This window comes from Pelecanus crispus, chromosome 2 (assembly GCF_030463565.1).
Source record: "Pelecanus crispus isolate bPelCri1 chromosome 2, bPelCri1.pri, whole genome shotgun sequence".
Taxonomy (NCBI): Eukaryota; Metazoa; Chordata; class Aves; order Pelecaniformes; family Pelecanidae; genus Pelecanus; species Pelecanus crispus.
In genome coordinates this window covers 93,981,816-93,998,074 of record NC_134644.1, presented here as the reverse complement: position 1 = coordinate 93,998,074, position 16,259 = coordinate 93,981,816, and the positions used below count along the sequence as shown (strand labels likewise).

Below are 16,259 nucleotides of genomic sequence, written 5' to 3'. Positions count from 1 at the left end.
GGATGGACATCCCACCACCTCTCTGTTCCAGTGTTACACTACCTTCGAGGTAAAGCATAATGACCAATTTGAACCTTCCAAGCTGAAACTTGTGACCTCTTCCCTGCACCCTCTCCAGTTTCTGAACATCTCCGTTGAACTGGCTGGGCCCAAAGCTGGACACAGTATTGCAGATGGAGCCACACCAGTACCAACTAAAGGGGGAAAATCTTCTGTGAATCTGCTGGCCACAGATGTACCCCAGTCTGCCTTATGCATGCTGAGAACACATTGTTGGCTCATATTCGTTTTGGTGTCCCCTATAAACCCTGGTTCCTTTTCAAAGGGGGTGCTGCTGTATTTCCAGCCTGTACTGATAACAACACTTAATAAAGTGATGGTATATTGCATCAGTGTTCTCCATTCATCCACGTAGCCAGACACTTTATCATAGAAGGCAATCGCACTCATTAAGCATGATTTGCCACTGGTAAATCCATGCTGACTGTTCCTCCTTCACATGTTTGGAAATTGATTCCAAAAAACTCATGCTCCATGGCTTTTCCATGTTTTGAGGTAAAGGTGGTCCCCAGACTGTCTTTTTTCTTCTCCTCAAAGACAGACAAATTTTTAGCCTTTCTCTAGTCCTCAGACACCTCCCCCAAACACCATCATGACAGGTGCCTCACAACTATACCAACCAGCTTCTCTTGCAGTACCCTAGGGTAAACCCCATCCAGTTTCATGGATCTGAATATACCTATTTTCTTCAAGTAGTCCTCAACCTGTTGCTTGCCCATTGCTGGCTTCTCCTTTTCCTTCCTAAAACATGCTGAAATGTACAGGAGTCTAGGAGCAGGATTTGCCAGTGGCACGAAAGGTGTTGAGTTCTTCAATCTTTTCCCTTTTGTCCATCACTAATTTGTCTTCCCCATGCATCAATGGGCTCACATTCCTCTAAAGGTCCCTCTGCAGTTCAGCATACATGTGCCTGTAAAATCCCCTGCTGTGACACTTTGTCCCTAGTTAGCTCCAGCTGGGCTTTGATCTTCGTCATTTCGTCTCCAAGTGCAGAACCAAGGCTTTTCATACGCCTTTGTTGTTCTGGTTTCCACTCCTTGGTCTCTTTTTATGCTTCAGGAAGCTTTCTGTTTACCCAAGTAAGCCTTCTGCCATAATTTCTGGTCTTCCTGTACAACATGGTGGTTTGTTCCCAAGTTCTCATTGAGTTTTTTTTTTTTTTTTAATTCGGTGAGCACCCTTCTCCTATGAAGCAGCTACATAGAGGCTTCAAAATTTGTGACTGTCATGGATACACTGGTGCTGCTGCCAGGAGGAATGATCAAAGCATAAGCAGGTATGGTTAACCAACAAAGGTGAAATGGAAAATATGCCACTACGGTTGACAATAACAATCTAAATGTATAATCCAAATCATAGAATCACAGAATCATAGAATCGTCTAGGTTGAGATGCAACAGTCTGTACTGCTGGCTGAACATACTGCTACAGGTACACCTACCCAGTGCTGCAAGTTAGTCTTCCAGTTCTACTGCCAACATCATCTCTGTTTCCTGCCTGGGTGTCAAGGACTGACAACAGTAGCATTGGTCTCGGTGAGACAGTAGCAGGAATTGTGCTGAGGCCACTAAATTCATTTCACACAAACTATGAAAAGAGCAGAGCAAACTCCAAACTGGCGTCTGCTGGAAACCGTTCTGTTTCTCACTGCAGATTTTGAGCATGAACAAACATTTATTATTGATAAGATAGGGAAATCATTTATATTTTACTGAACACATGAACTTCACAAAATAAACAGCACACGGACAGACCTCCAACAGAGAGGAATAAGTGTGAAATGAATGATTAAGCAGGAAAGGAATGAATAAGCTTAGACGCCTGCCAAGAGCCACATTCTCAAAACCGCTGCATGTCTGCACCAAGGAAAACTCCAGTTTTTCAAATGTCATTGTAAACATGATCAATCTCCTTCCTTCCTTTCTTTTCTTCTTCCTTCTTTCTTTCTTTTCTTTTTTCCTTCTTTCTCCTTATATAAAGGAAGGAAGGAAGGAAGGAAGGAAGGAAGGAAGGAAGGAAGGAAGGAAGGAAAGAAGGAAGAAAAGGTACTATCGATACTATTGGAAAACAAGAAGAAAACTGGTGGATAGTTTCACTATTACTCTCATAATACATTCCTGCGCTTGATTTAAGAATGGGAGCCATTGGGTTAGCTTGGCTTATAAGGAGCAATGGAAGTCAATTACTTTTACTGTGTGGCAGCTGCTCCTAAGGTTTTTGATAGATGAAGGCCAGTACATTACAGTTATCAAAGTATTAAAAATATTCCAGTTCTTCATATTTGTTTTTACATATTGTGTCTGATAGTACAAGATGTGGTTTGCGTTAACATCCCGCAAATTCTGTGTACTAACTACAAACCAACTTGAGTACCCTTATACAAAGTAAGATATATTTACTTTGCTACAGCATGATCAATTAAAGTTCTCACGTATGTGGAGGAGAGGAAACAATAATCATATCTAGGGATTACAATACTTTCAATTTGTAAACTCTAAATCTTTAGAGTTTACAGTATAAAGATAATTTACAATAGTGATCTACCCAAGCTTTTGAAGAATGGCTGACTATGTAACACATACAGTAGCAATAAAACATAATGATAGGGCTCATGCTATGAAAAACTAACATTTGTTTACATAAATTACCCCCCATTTAGTAATTACCCTCTATGTCTGCAATAAGGTCAAGCAAAATGTAACCCTGGCAGAAGCAATACTGCATCCATTATAGTCTACACAGAGATATGTTGGCAAATTACGGAGGATAATTAATCAGTTAATGCTTTCCATGTGTTTCATGATATGTGGAGCCACGTTTCTAGAATAAAATGTTTGTGCTAATGAAGTCACTTTCTACTTTCTTAAAAGAAATACTACCAACTGCTGTTATTCAGTCCAGAGACAGTACCAAAAAAAGAAAGCATATAGCGATATAAACACATACAAACCCCCATGCAGATGCACACACATCTTTCTTTCTGGGTTAGGAACAAGTAATGACACATTGTCATCCTAGATAATAATCTGAAGTACCTATAGGATTGCAGGAGCAAATGGTAAAACAAACGGATTATTTACAGAAGGCCATCTGTGTACACACAAATGTGACATACGGTAGTAGTGTGCATCTACACAACCACAACTGAATTCAGGTGCCTAGTTAAGCAAGCCACCTAAAACAAGTTACAAATAGCTTTTATAATCAAACAAAAGTGCTTGATTTCCCTGAACTCCTCGCAGGTGGAGATGCTGCCTACTTAACTTTGGGTATGTCAGTTTTCTTGATTAAAACCCAAACAAAAAAACCCTCCATGAAAAAAAAAAAATCTGAGAAATCTGGGATTACTTCAGTGCCCAAAGACTCTTTTAATCCATTTTTCTACAAGCTAACTGAAGGCAAAACCAAAATTACCAGTCCTCTCAAAAGTAAAGCCAAAGCAAAACAAAAAAAGCAACACATTATTCCTGTAAAAACAATTAAAAATTCCCACATTGTTCCTGTAAATCGTACAAAATTTCATTTCAGAAAAATGCACCATTCATGTGAATTTACCTTTCCCCTGTTTCAGCACTGGTGATCCCAGTGGTAGCCACACTCCAGCTGATTTTCCTGGTGGATCCTGTGCCTGTGTGTGGATCAGTTACTGAGCTCTTGTCCTCAGTAACCTCTGCAACCTACTGACGGGAACGGTGACACAACTGCGCCAAGGAGCGGGCTAAGGAGGAATATGCTGTTTTCAAGACAGATGATATCTAAGCGTAGAAGACATCACCCTAGTTCCATCACCACCCTTAGTGTGAAGTTAATAAAGCTGCATCTTCCTTCTTAAATTTGTCCCGGGGTTGATCATTCTCTTGTGCATAGCAATATTCATACAAACTCGTAAATGTTTGTTTCTGCCACTTGGTCATGCGTAGGTGAATGTAAACAGAGCAATTCGTCTCTGTTCTGCCCCCTTTATCACATGGGCTATAAAAAGGATGACCTCCCACCCCCACCCAGTTTGTTAACTAAATATGAGATCTCCCTTGTTTCTGTGGGGCTACAAAACTTAAATACTTCTGAGGTCACAAGCTGTGCCCAAGGCCAGGCAGCCTTAGGTCTACCCTCTGCCTGCAAGTGCTCACCCGAGCAGCCTGGAGCACAACTGGACTATGAGCACAAGCGGCAAACTGTAACACGAGTAACTACCAAAACTACAGATGATAGTGCATATTTTCTCATATTTGCATAGATTAGAAGACACTCCTTCTTAGCATGAAGTCTGGCAACCAAAGACAGCAGGTATCAATCAAAATCAATCAAATTGACCGGTCTACAGAAAGAGGTCCTCAACATAAATTAATTATATAAAAAGAACCTAGGGAATTAAATGAGTATTTTGATGTAAATAAAATATTTTTATTTTCTAATTTATTATGTTCTTTCACTTCGTCAGTGGATTTAAAAAAAGTTACCCACATTTGTATATGCACAATACCTACATTGAGCCCCTTTCTGACTACCTCTTTTGAAACACTTCCCAAGCATTGTACTTCTGCGCATAGCAAATCAGATATAAAGATGGATGACTGACAGCAGGGGAAGAGGACGAGGCATATTACAATGCTACTGTCCTTCAGGAGAAAACACTGAAGCTGTAACCAACTAACTATAATAAATGAGTACCTGACAGAAAGAAATGAGCTGTGAAAGTAAAAAAGCTACACTAGGATGAATACTTCAGAAGTACTTTGTCACAGAAATCCTCTGTATGTAGTGTGCGATCCTAGCTAAAAATACTATCAGGCAGATGTTAAATGTTTGTATATAGTACATGCAGATGCAGTTAAAACATAGGATTATTTGTTTATTTTTAAAAATTGAATGTGTTCATTCTTTCCAAATGAAACTTTCTCAACAATAATACAGAACTTGAAAATAAAACATGAAGCTAATTTAGGGAAGGCAAGAGAAAAAACCCCTAAACCCCATAAACCTCTAATGTCTTTGTTTAACTCGTTTTTAAAAGACGTAAGTCTTCCACCCTGCCTGCCACATTAGACGGAAACTTAGCATGGACTTTGCTGGCAGAAGAAAGGAAAATCCTCTTGGCCTGTTCTGTTGTTGCCTTTCTGAGGCAGTGTCCGCTAGGCTGTGTGCCTACCAGTGAGCTATAGCTGGAAATCAGCATCACCTTGCACCTTACGCTAGCTTTGAACCCTCTCACTCCACGTCTGCAAGTGTCAGTTTTTATCATGTCCAGAGAAATATTCAAGTTGGATAAAAGTGATGAAACTGAACTAGTGATGGGCATCACATGCCTTTTACATCAGTCTTTATAAAAGTCTTAATTTACCCCCAAATTCACTGTCCACTTTGCTAATCCTCTCAGAAAGGGGGAAATCCATTTGATTGCGAGTAATGGTCTTCATCTTCCTTTCTCAAAGTGTTCTTACTAGATTGTCCTCTCTACTCATGGAAAAATCTTACAAGGTGCTAAAACCCCTCTATGGAGATGTGTAGTGACAATATAGAACACAGGCTTAACATTCACTGGGCAAAGTTGCACAAAAGATGACATCCAGAAATGATCTGCTACTTTTGAGTCTTCAGCTCAGACATCGTGAGTGGACTGTAAGCTAAGCAGGTTTGGCAGTCTGCAGCCTATTTCATCACCCCCCCACCCCCACCCCCCAAGAGCTATATTTTTATTTATTTACTTACTTCATCAGGAGGCTTCCTGGGAAAATATTTCCAAACCAGATAAAAGTAACAAAGTGTGTAAGTGTGGTTAGTGGGGACTGCAGGTCTTAGGGCTTCAGTGCTAAGGATATTACCAGAGAGCGTTTCCCACGAGCTCTCAGTAGCTCACCAACTTGCAGAACTGTGGAATGCCATCAAAGCCTTCTCGCAGCAAAAGACTTGAGCACTGGCTCAACTTGAGCTGCTGGCATTAATTACTCTTGTGCTTGAAGCGAGACAGTTCACATGCCCAAAACATTCTGAAAGGGGGTGATAAAATGTTTACTCTGTGATGTTGGCTGGCTTATCCGGAAGGATGAAGCAAGCTCAGTGTACTTCAAACAGGTATCTCTACTGAAAATCCTCAGACTGAGCAAGGAGACCAAGTTATCTTCTCACTCCTCGGGGAAGTTTCTTCAGATTTGAAGCAGTCTATCATAAGATAATGAGGGAAAGCTGCACGAGTACACCCTGCCTTTTCCTCACTGTGCAGTGCCATGTGTTTTCACATGTTCCTTTTTCATATTGCCTAGTAACGCAAACAGTTTTAAGAGGAGAAAAGCTAGTTAATATACAAATCAAGCAATTAGCACCAAAGAACCTCAACCTTACCGAATATTATTTTAGTATCTGTGGTGAAATTGAGTGGGCATACAAACTGTGGATGATTGTGTTTCTCATTTTCCTTGGGTAAATAAAACGTCATCCTCTATCATCAGTCACCCTGACCATGAGTGGTGCTACAGAATTGTCACAATCAGGTTTTCTCTCATGCTGAGACAAATAATACTTTCTGTGGAGCCAGACTACACCAGTTTTTCAAAGTACCCATTTGAAAAGGACTATCCAGGATTTTGGACAGTCAGCAAAGCAACGACAGAGGTACACTCTGGTTCCCACTGACACCTGTGGCCCTTGTGTTTCCTCCCAATGGGCCCAGACAATTGAGACAGAACTGGCTCCATCTCTTCAGCTTCCCACGCAGTGACCGCATGGACATGCGCTGACACCTTCTAGAATACATGTGGTGCCACACAGGCTTTGGGACTCTTCCCAGAAAGAAAATAGCTGTGCCACTGTGAGACTCAGCTCTGCAGCTGGCCAGTGAGAAGGAAGCCCGTTGTAGTCAGCTGGGCTTGGAGTCAGCCCAAACCAAGTCATCAGGCCACCAAGATTCAGGTCATACTTTATTACAGTGTCTGCCAAGCTAACACTCACTACTGCATAAATGAAAACTGTTCTGAAATGAAAAAAAAAACCCCACAGAATCTAAGCCCTTTCACAAACCAAACAATTTCACTTCAGAGCATTCACATCCACATGGCTTAAACCTCTGACAGAAGGAAATGTAAATTAACACTACCTAACTATGCAAATATGAGCAGACATTTAATTTTCATATTAGGCACTAGTTAACAGCGGGCATTCAACCTGAAAGGAATTAAAACTACCAAAAGCTGGGGAAATAGTCAGTCATTCAAAACATACGTGAGATATCCAACACATTCCTAATCCAAGGCTAGGGTACACCTTAAGGCATTCAGCCTAAGAGGCAGCAGTTGATAGTTTTGTCATCATTGCTGAGCCTAAGAATATTGTAAGATGAAGGCAAAGGTACTGAGGCACATTCATTCTTTTCATATGTGCGTGTATAACTTCCAGCAACAGTAAATTAGTAAATTACAGGAAGAACACACTCCTGCCATAGCAACAATTAAATATTTATAACTGTATGACACCCAGTTAAGTTCTTGGGTTTTTTCCCTAAAAAACCCACATATGTTCATGTTAAAGAGAATATAAGATCCTAGCTGAAGAACAGGAACTAAATTTCAGCTAGGTCCTAAATTATCAGACGCTGACATATAGGTCCAATATTTCTAATTTGTATCCAAACATGAAGCCCCACTGAAATATGAATGAGTTTCCTTGTTTGCCCAGGGATCACTTAAATCATATTTTGAAGATGGATGTTGACAGATCACTTTTTGGCTATCTCAGTGCAAAATCAATACATTGGGAGTTCCTTCTGCATTTGAAAGCAGATTTAGGCAGAGCAGCCCAGCATCTCTTATTAGATAAAATGATGGAGGAAGGAGGTATGCCATCGAAGCTTGTTACATGTTTTTAAGTATAGGAGAGCAAAAACTGTCTGGAATTATGCTGTACTGTTTTTCAGACCAAAGGAGAACACAAAAGGCATTCTATAAAATCAGAGCTATGTGGAATTTGTAGCATCAATATGATAGGATGAAGTAATGCTTTTACTAGAAATGCTGAAAAAGCATTAAACTTCAGAGTGCTATTTGAATAGCACTGCTATAATTAATACAGTATGACCTTGTATAAACCTTATAAATTTGTTCATGAATATGCAAAGTGGGAGTAACTGCACTGTGAAGAAAAAGTGGGGTGCTTAAGTATCTGACACAGCTACACATTTAATTCTGTTGGTACTTTTCCCTCGAGTATCTTCTGAATAAAAATATTACAGCAGCAATCAGAGGACACCAATCTATTCATACTAAAATCTCCCTCTCCCCCCGAATATTAACATTAGAATTTTATTTCAGCTACTTTTCTGATTGTTCACAGCATTCAGTAAGGAACAATCTCTCTCATATCTTGCAGAAATTCGCCTCCGAAACTTTATGCTTAACTGGGATGCAATCACTGTGGTCTCTCATGATTGGTTTATGACTTTTTTCTAGACTGGACCTTTCAGCTTCTTGAAAAGGTGAAATACATTTTCCACAGCAGACTGACTCTTATTAATCTCCTGTGATTTTTCCCATTTTGGTTTGTGGCTGAAGACCAGGAATATGGCCGTGAACATTTACACACGAGCTAGTGAAAATTTTAGGCCTTTTTAAAAATACATTTTGCATAGTTCATGCCCATGAAAGCAGCCTGTCTGAATGTTTTGAATTGGGGTGCCCAAAATTTGACACTTAAACTCACCAACAACATCAAAACTACAAACGATTTTCAGAGCTGGTAAGTCAGTGATAGCCTAGAAACACTCAAAACCTCTAAAAACCAGGCTTTTATATAGACACCTACTCACTGATTAAAATGCCTATCATTAGGTAAATGCAACTTAGAGTTTACTCCTTTCTATCTTGTTTTAAAAGACAAGAAACAGCAGTTCTCAGCTCATTTTCCCTCCTGTGAACTACATTCCCGTATGGTACTCTAGGAGGCATTATCAAGCTTATTAAAGACAGTTTTTCAAAATTCATCGTTTACAAGTAATACAGAACTTCTGAGCTAATATATTTAAAAGTAAGCAATATGCCATTCAGCTTTAACCTGGAGAGACAAGATGTAGAAGTTGTGGTCAAATGATCAGGATTCATTTATATGAAATTGGAAATTATCTGGTAGTCATTCATACAGTACATGTCAGGAATCCTTCTCGATTTCATCAAAATAATGGAGAATTGACATTAGCCCCTCAGTTCCTCCATAGCTTGTCACTGCTGGGACCCAGGAGCACAAATTATATAATTTTAATAAAATTTAAGTTTTAGTGAAAAGGGATTGAGCTTCACAGAACCAGACATTAAAACTAAGCTTTTCCTTAGCTTCTTGACAAGGCTTTCCTCTGCATTTACTTCCAACTCCAGGACCCAGAGAAATTCCCAAGCTGAGGAGAGCTGTCAGGAGAGCATGTGTTTGTTTAACAATGGACACACCAGTATAGACAGGATAACCCTGGAGTTTAGGAACTCTGTCACTTGACTCAACATCCTCGTTGTGGCCAAATGAGGTTTAACACATGGTGTGCAACTCTGTCGACTACGTAAAATGCAACGTGTTTCACCACAATAGGCTCACAGAATGTAGCTAGATAATTGGCATCAAATCTGCCGATCTGATGGTCCTTGGATGTTAATTACACCAGCTCTGTAATTTTAATAGCTCAAAATGTATTAAAAAGACAAGAACAGTGGTGATTACCCCTTTCTCCAGGATAAGACTGGATTTGAAGAGGCTAAGAGGAAGAAAAATTGTGGGTTTGGATTTGGACAGCTTCTTCTCTACAAGTGGATACCCCTGCCTCAGTACCCTTCTAGGTAGTTGTCTCTCTCCCACGCCTCTTGCTTGCTGGAACTGTTTGTAGCACAAGTCCCTCCCCTGAGCTGGCTGCCAGTGGAAATACACAACTAACATGAGTTTTGTCCTAACTTTGGATTCTGACAGGCTTCTTAATGGAGCACGGGCTTTCTTGTTATCTGATGCACAAGATTGCAAGGTCAGCCTGAGAACAGCTCCTGGGGTCTAGAAAAAGCAAGGGAGATACTGAGATGGGCTGGCAAGTCCAACATCTCTAGATCCTCTACAGCATACACAGTGACGGACAAAATGCGACTGTTCTGCTGATAGGAGGAGAATCATAAAATCAGCAGCAAAGGTCCCGGTCCTACTGTAAAAAGCCAGCTCCCTTTATACCCAACTGAATGTATTCAGAGCTTGCACCAGTCAGTAAAAACAGAAACATATTTCAGCTTCAATAATCAGCCCTTTATATCTATATGTGTATACGCATACACACATGCACATATGTACATGTATCAGTTTAGGTTCTTAAGAAACATGTTTCATATATATATATAAAAAAGAAAGCTTCTTCATATGTATGTATATTTCTTAAGAAACTAAACAGATGATGGATATACAGTCTGTGCTATTTATTTTATGCTGCTCCCACATTTTCTTTTGTCAGTATGCACCAGAATGTTATATTCAAAACAGATTATAGAAGTTTCTAAGAAAAGGTATCAATAGACTTGGGATGCTTAGAACTGGAGCAGAAATAAGACGGTGGGATAAATGCATTAGCTGTAAATGTCTGTGAAACAGATCATTCATCCACAAAACAGTTAAAAATGTGATATTCAGGCTTCACAGTTAATGCAAATTGTTTTAACAAGGTAATTTGTTCCTTCCCAAAGTTAGTCTATGCACAAAATACTGCTGGGCCAGTTACATTCAATTCATGTTTTAAAAGCACTTTTCCCCTTTGCTTTTCTACTCTGAGAGCTTGCTACATATTTTTTCAGTTGAAAAATAATTCATGGTGTTTTGTGAAAGGTTTGACAAGTATGAAAGTATGAAGTATGAAAATCTGAAAGGTATGGGGCCTTATAAACAAAAAATTCTTGAGTTACTCTACCATACAATTTCTAATCAATTAATGGGGTGGGGAGATACATATTTTAACAGATCTTTGATTTTCACAATTGTACCTTCACTGTATGATGAAAATCTTAAAGCAGTAAATTCTTTGAAGTAATCAGATGAAATTCTATTAATCTTAAATTAATAGAAAAAACCAAGGCTCCAGACTGTATATCAGGACAAAAACTCTCAAAAAGATCTTGTCTGGGATGTTTTTGGATAGTTTTTGGACGGAGATCTAGTTCGGTGATAAGTAAGCCTGACACTTCAGGTTAATACAACATTGTACAATGTTTCTCCTCTTGATTTCTAAATTTCAGATTAGGGATTGTAAAACCCCCTATAAATAACTTGGATTCAAAATTCAGCTTTCACTTGACTTTCCCTAATAAGTCTAAATGAATCAGAAACTATAAACCAAAGATACAGTATTTCTGTAACACAAATAAAGCAGTCACAGCTGAAATCCAAAAGCAAAAAAGTCAAACTTTCACAGAGCTTAATGAGGTAAGGTACTAGTATCTCTGTGGGGAGACAAGTAAATTGGGTGATTATTCTAACACGTCACACTGAGGTCTGGCAATTTATGAAAGATGAGTATTAAGAATAAATTTCTAAGTCATAGGTATAACGCAGTATTTAGAGCTTTGAATTATCTAAACCATTTCAAAGTATTCAGGTTATGTGAAATTAATTAGTAATATATTGTATTAAAGCTTTTTTTCTTTCCACAAATCACAAAAGTATGCAAAGTGCAGTTTGTAAATAACCTCTTTCAGGAAAGAAGACAACAACAGGAAAAGAAGGTCTGGTTTTGCTGTTGTTTTTCATATGATTTCATACTGATTTCAGCTGGATTATTGTGTGACAAGAGTTGCAGTACTGGTCCCACATAGCATAATTTTAAATGTATTAAGAACTTGCTTAAGAATGATAGTGAATAAGCAGAAAAGAGTACTAAAAATTGTAGTTAATAAGTGACCTCTATATTGAAAAAGCGTAAGAAACTCTCATCAAGAAGCAGAAAAGGGAAGATCAGCAGAAAGAATAATAATTCATGGGTTGTAGTGAAAAACAGAAAACAAAGATCTGACTATTTCTACATAATGGCCATTGCAAACTATTTATTAGCATTGTATATGGGATGGATTGTATTACAGAACCTATCGGATATTATTATAAGCTTTCAACAGTGAATGCATTAAAAGCCAGAGGCACAGAAGACTGAAAGAAAAAAGAAGCCTCCTAGCATATTTTTTAGCATTAAACCTTATGTAACGCAACCTGAAGTCTCTAAAACCTGTCAACATTAGAGATTTAGAAGTATTCTGAAGACCATGACTTTTCCTATGATACTGAGCACCATCACCGACAATCCTGATGCAACCGATACTGACCAGCGTCCTTTCAAAACAACTTCAAAACAACTCAAACAAAAGGAGAAAAAGAAAATGGCAGAGGACAACCAAACCAGAATCACGGAAGAAATTCTTCCATGGAAGATGACAATGGACTTTCCATTTACCAGGTAAACACAGCAACGTCTCAGTCAGCAATGCCGTTACAACTTCTTGCTTTTCATTACCGCCCCATCCAGTGAGATCTTGAAATGGAAATACGAGGCTTGTAACTAGTCACAAGTGGAGAGTGTGAGAGCTGTTCAGTTCATTGGGGGTGGCGGGTATTTAAGGAATGCTAGCTAAGGTACTACCCGCACAGAGCATGCGCTACTCCAATCATCTCCAGTAAAGCACAGAGCTTCCTAATCTTTTCTTTCTGACATTCACTGTTTCCTTCATCCTACAGCCCCATGATCTTAGCTGAATACAGCACAAGAACCTAGTCACCATTTCAGAGGTCAACTTACACTTTTCTCCCTTGCGCAAACTCAAACTTGACGTTTTGCTCAGAGAGAGAGAGAGATTTTCAGTAGCAACTGGGGAAAGGTAAACAAGAAAGCTCCCGCTGGTGTGAAGCAAAATAAGTTCAACCCTCTCCAAATGTTCTGGCTCTGCCAAAGAGCATCCACACAGACTAAGTGGAATGAAATTGCCTAAAGAAGATGGAGGAAGGCCAAATAAATATCTGAAGCAGTTAGAGAGGAGAGAAAGATGCATCTGGGAATAAGGAGGGTTTGAGATCAGAAAGATATTAAAAAGCCACACTATGGTTGAAGGGCCTGGATTTAAAGGGAAGACCAACCTGCTCAGGACAGCCACTGGAATTATTACAGCTACCTGGGAAGGATTCAAGAGTTACAATACGCACAGTCTTTTGCAGGCAGATATGAGCTTATTTTGCACGAGCTGACCAGAAGCCATTCTGCTATGACAGCGTATCATCAAGCACTTGGTAGTAAGCCTTGCTGCAAAACAGTGTATATTAGATCAGGCAACGTACCATTCTCATGTGGCCACATGTCCTCAGGCTGACCCAGAGTGCAGGCTACAGTAAGCTCACATCAGTTTGCAAATGGGCGTGCACATACACTCACACAAAAAAAAAAAAAAAAAAAAAAAAAAAAAAAAAAAAAAAAGAAAGATTTCAAGACCAATGTGTAACGAATCCATCAACTATGAGGTAGAATGAACTGAGGTCTGCAGGATCAGGGATGGACATCAGTCCCTGAGAAGCAGTTGGGAAAAATTAACAGGAAGATAGAGTTTATGGTGTGGGGAGACCAACACTGAACATGCCCTTTCAGGTAAGGGGCACCTTGAAGCCCCAAATTAATAATGGACACTTCTTTCAGAGGCAGCTTTTTAACTCATCGACAAGTTAAACATCGGAAGCGTGAAAAGTATAACATGGTACACATCTTTATGGAATGACTTCTGCCACAATGATTTGAGCAACTTTTTTTCTAGTGATTTGAACGTAATGCAACACAATTATACTACCAAACTCTTTTCAAAATCAATACAACTTGGATACAAATACCTAGCTTCAGTCATATATCCCAACATAGCTGGTATTCACATATACTTACTTGCATTTAAGTCCAATACAAGTATATTTGCAATATGGAAGTTATTACGTCTATATTTCATTCTCTTCTGATTACATATAAACTGTCAATAATTATCACTTTTTCCCTTAAACTTCACATATTCCTTCTGAAAGGGAGACACTTCATTTGATGAAACAGCACAAAGAGAATTGTGCTTGCCATAGATATGTAAAAAATACTGCTATTTTATTTTGCCTCCTAATCAATGTTTTTTTTATTTAGCTCTTTGATGGATATCTGCTTTGAATGCAGCATGAAACATAGATTGTATTACTGATACATACTATTCACCTACCAATTTTTCTGTGATGTACATAACAATATTAACTAATTGATTTTCATGTCTCTGAGATGGATTACAGAATCTCCAATATACAAGGAGAAAAAACCCCAACGCTTACAAGAAGTTGCTAATATGTTAAAATATTTCAACAAAATGATATGGATTGGAATTCAGAAATTGCTATGACTCAATCCTTTTGTAAGGCTTTGTCAGAACTGAAACTCTTCTCACTCATCCTATTTTCATTTTCACATCTACAGTGATTTTTCAGAATGGACAGATCATGTTGCACGTATTTATGTAAGTGCACCTTGGTGCTGCATATACAAGTTTGGCATGCAAATATAAATATAAATAAATACCATACTTGTTAAGGATCTATTTAAGTATTCCAGTCGCACAGTGTTAAATTTGTTGGTCTCTTACTGAAATCCATTTCTCATCTTCACAGAGCAGAAAAAATCTACTTTACATATTTATCAATACTCCAGCAATGGCATCTGGAACCCGTAAGGCATGTTACTTTTTTGAGCATCTTCATTACTTTTTGTGCTGATTAAATTGGGTGTAATAGTGAGAACATATTGACTTCACTTAAGCAACTGGGGAAATGGGACAAATCTACAAGGAGACAAACATCTGTAATATACAAGCTTGGACGAGAAGATTGGTCAAAGCTGTTAAGAAAAGAAAAATGGAAAACCCGCAGCAGCGCTTCTAGAGATTGTTTTTTTGAATGGCCTGAAGCTTGTTTTCTAATTAATTTCCAACTTTAAGTTTACAGCACTGAAAGTCATTGTCTTTGCTGACACACAAACCAAACCAATTACTCACTTTACAGATGCCTAAGAATGAGAAATAACGATTCAAGCCAAAGCAAGATGATTAAGGCAAAGCAAATGTTATGCAGTACTCACCTTAGGCACCCAGTGGCATTGCGCAGCACCTGTGATGAATGGAGTTGTATTTTATGATCATCCTGGAGCGGAGAGTTTTCCCATCCAGAGTGAGGGATGATCACCGCATTGGTCAACACTGCGAGGGCATCCTGGATGATTGGCATTTTCAGTGCATCACAGGAGGATAGATTCCAGAGAACTCCTACAAAAAAAGCAAAGAATTAACACTTCTGCAAAAAAGATTGAATAGCTTTTGTTTAAAAAAAAACAAACCACCAAAACATTTCACAGCATTGGTGCGCTTAATAAAGCTCTTTCTGTCAAGAAAAAAAATAAGACTACATTGTAAGCGGGGCTGAATGATACCTGCAGACTTTTGCAGTGGGAATACAGCTTTGAATACACAACAAGTAGTCACAGCAACACTGAAAATTTCTCAGAGCTAAGCCTAAAAACTGAGCAGCTAGTTACGATCTAGGCCTATTTAGGGTGTGAACTACATGTGGAATGAAGGAGTATTACGTGTATTTTTTTAGGGCTTAGACTTCAGATTTCTGCCTAAATTAAATAAAATTAATAAAAAACAATAGCCCAAAACAAGTTCTGATTTACGCTAAGACTATCACTGTTGATAGATACGCATTGAGAGAACAGACCCCCAACTCTTTCTGTGATCTTCAATGTAATGAAAGAGAATGTACTGTCTAGGCTAGTTGGTACTACAAGCAGAAAGACTTCCTTCACAACCTGATACAGTAGCATGGTATTATCCTGGCCTTCAACAAGCCATTTTTTATTTTGTAAATATTTTACTGTACAAAGTTACGGAATACTACTGTTTTTGCACAGAAATAAGCAGCTTAATGGTGCACTTCACAAGGAGATTTATTGGAATTTAAAAAAACCCCTTCTGTTAAAATTCATAATGTGCCAAAGAAAAGGAAGAGCAATCAAGAGCCAAAGCTTTCTGAGCGCAGCTGCAAGGATGAGAGCCACTGCAGATGTGCCGCACAGAAAGCAGGCAAGAAATTGTTGAGGTCGAAAGAGACCCTGCTTTTCATTCCCTTGGATATATTTGTAATATTTGCTGGAAAAG

The 16,259-nt window shown here is 38.8% G+C and overlaps 1 protein-coding gene across 2 annotated transcripts in view; it reads right to left on the bottom strand.

Moving 5' to 3' along the window:
* The window catches only part of CTNND2 (catenin delta 2), a 566,936-nt gene that overhangs the window by 126,647 nt on the left and 424,030 nt on the right, over positions 1–16,259 (bottom strand). For both annotated transcript variants that reach the window (XM_075728121.1, XM_075728122.1), the window contains one exon: positions 15,182–15,365. In XM_075728121.1, the coding sequence (XP_075584236.1) occupies positions 15,182–15,365 (184 nt within the window). The remainder of the gene's footprint in view (positions 1–15,181; positions 15,366–16,259) is intronic.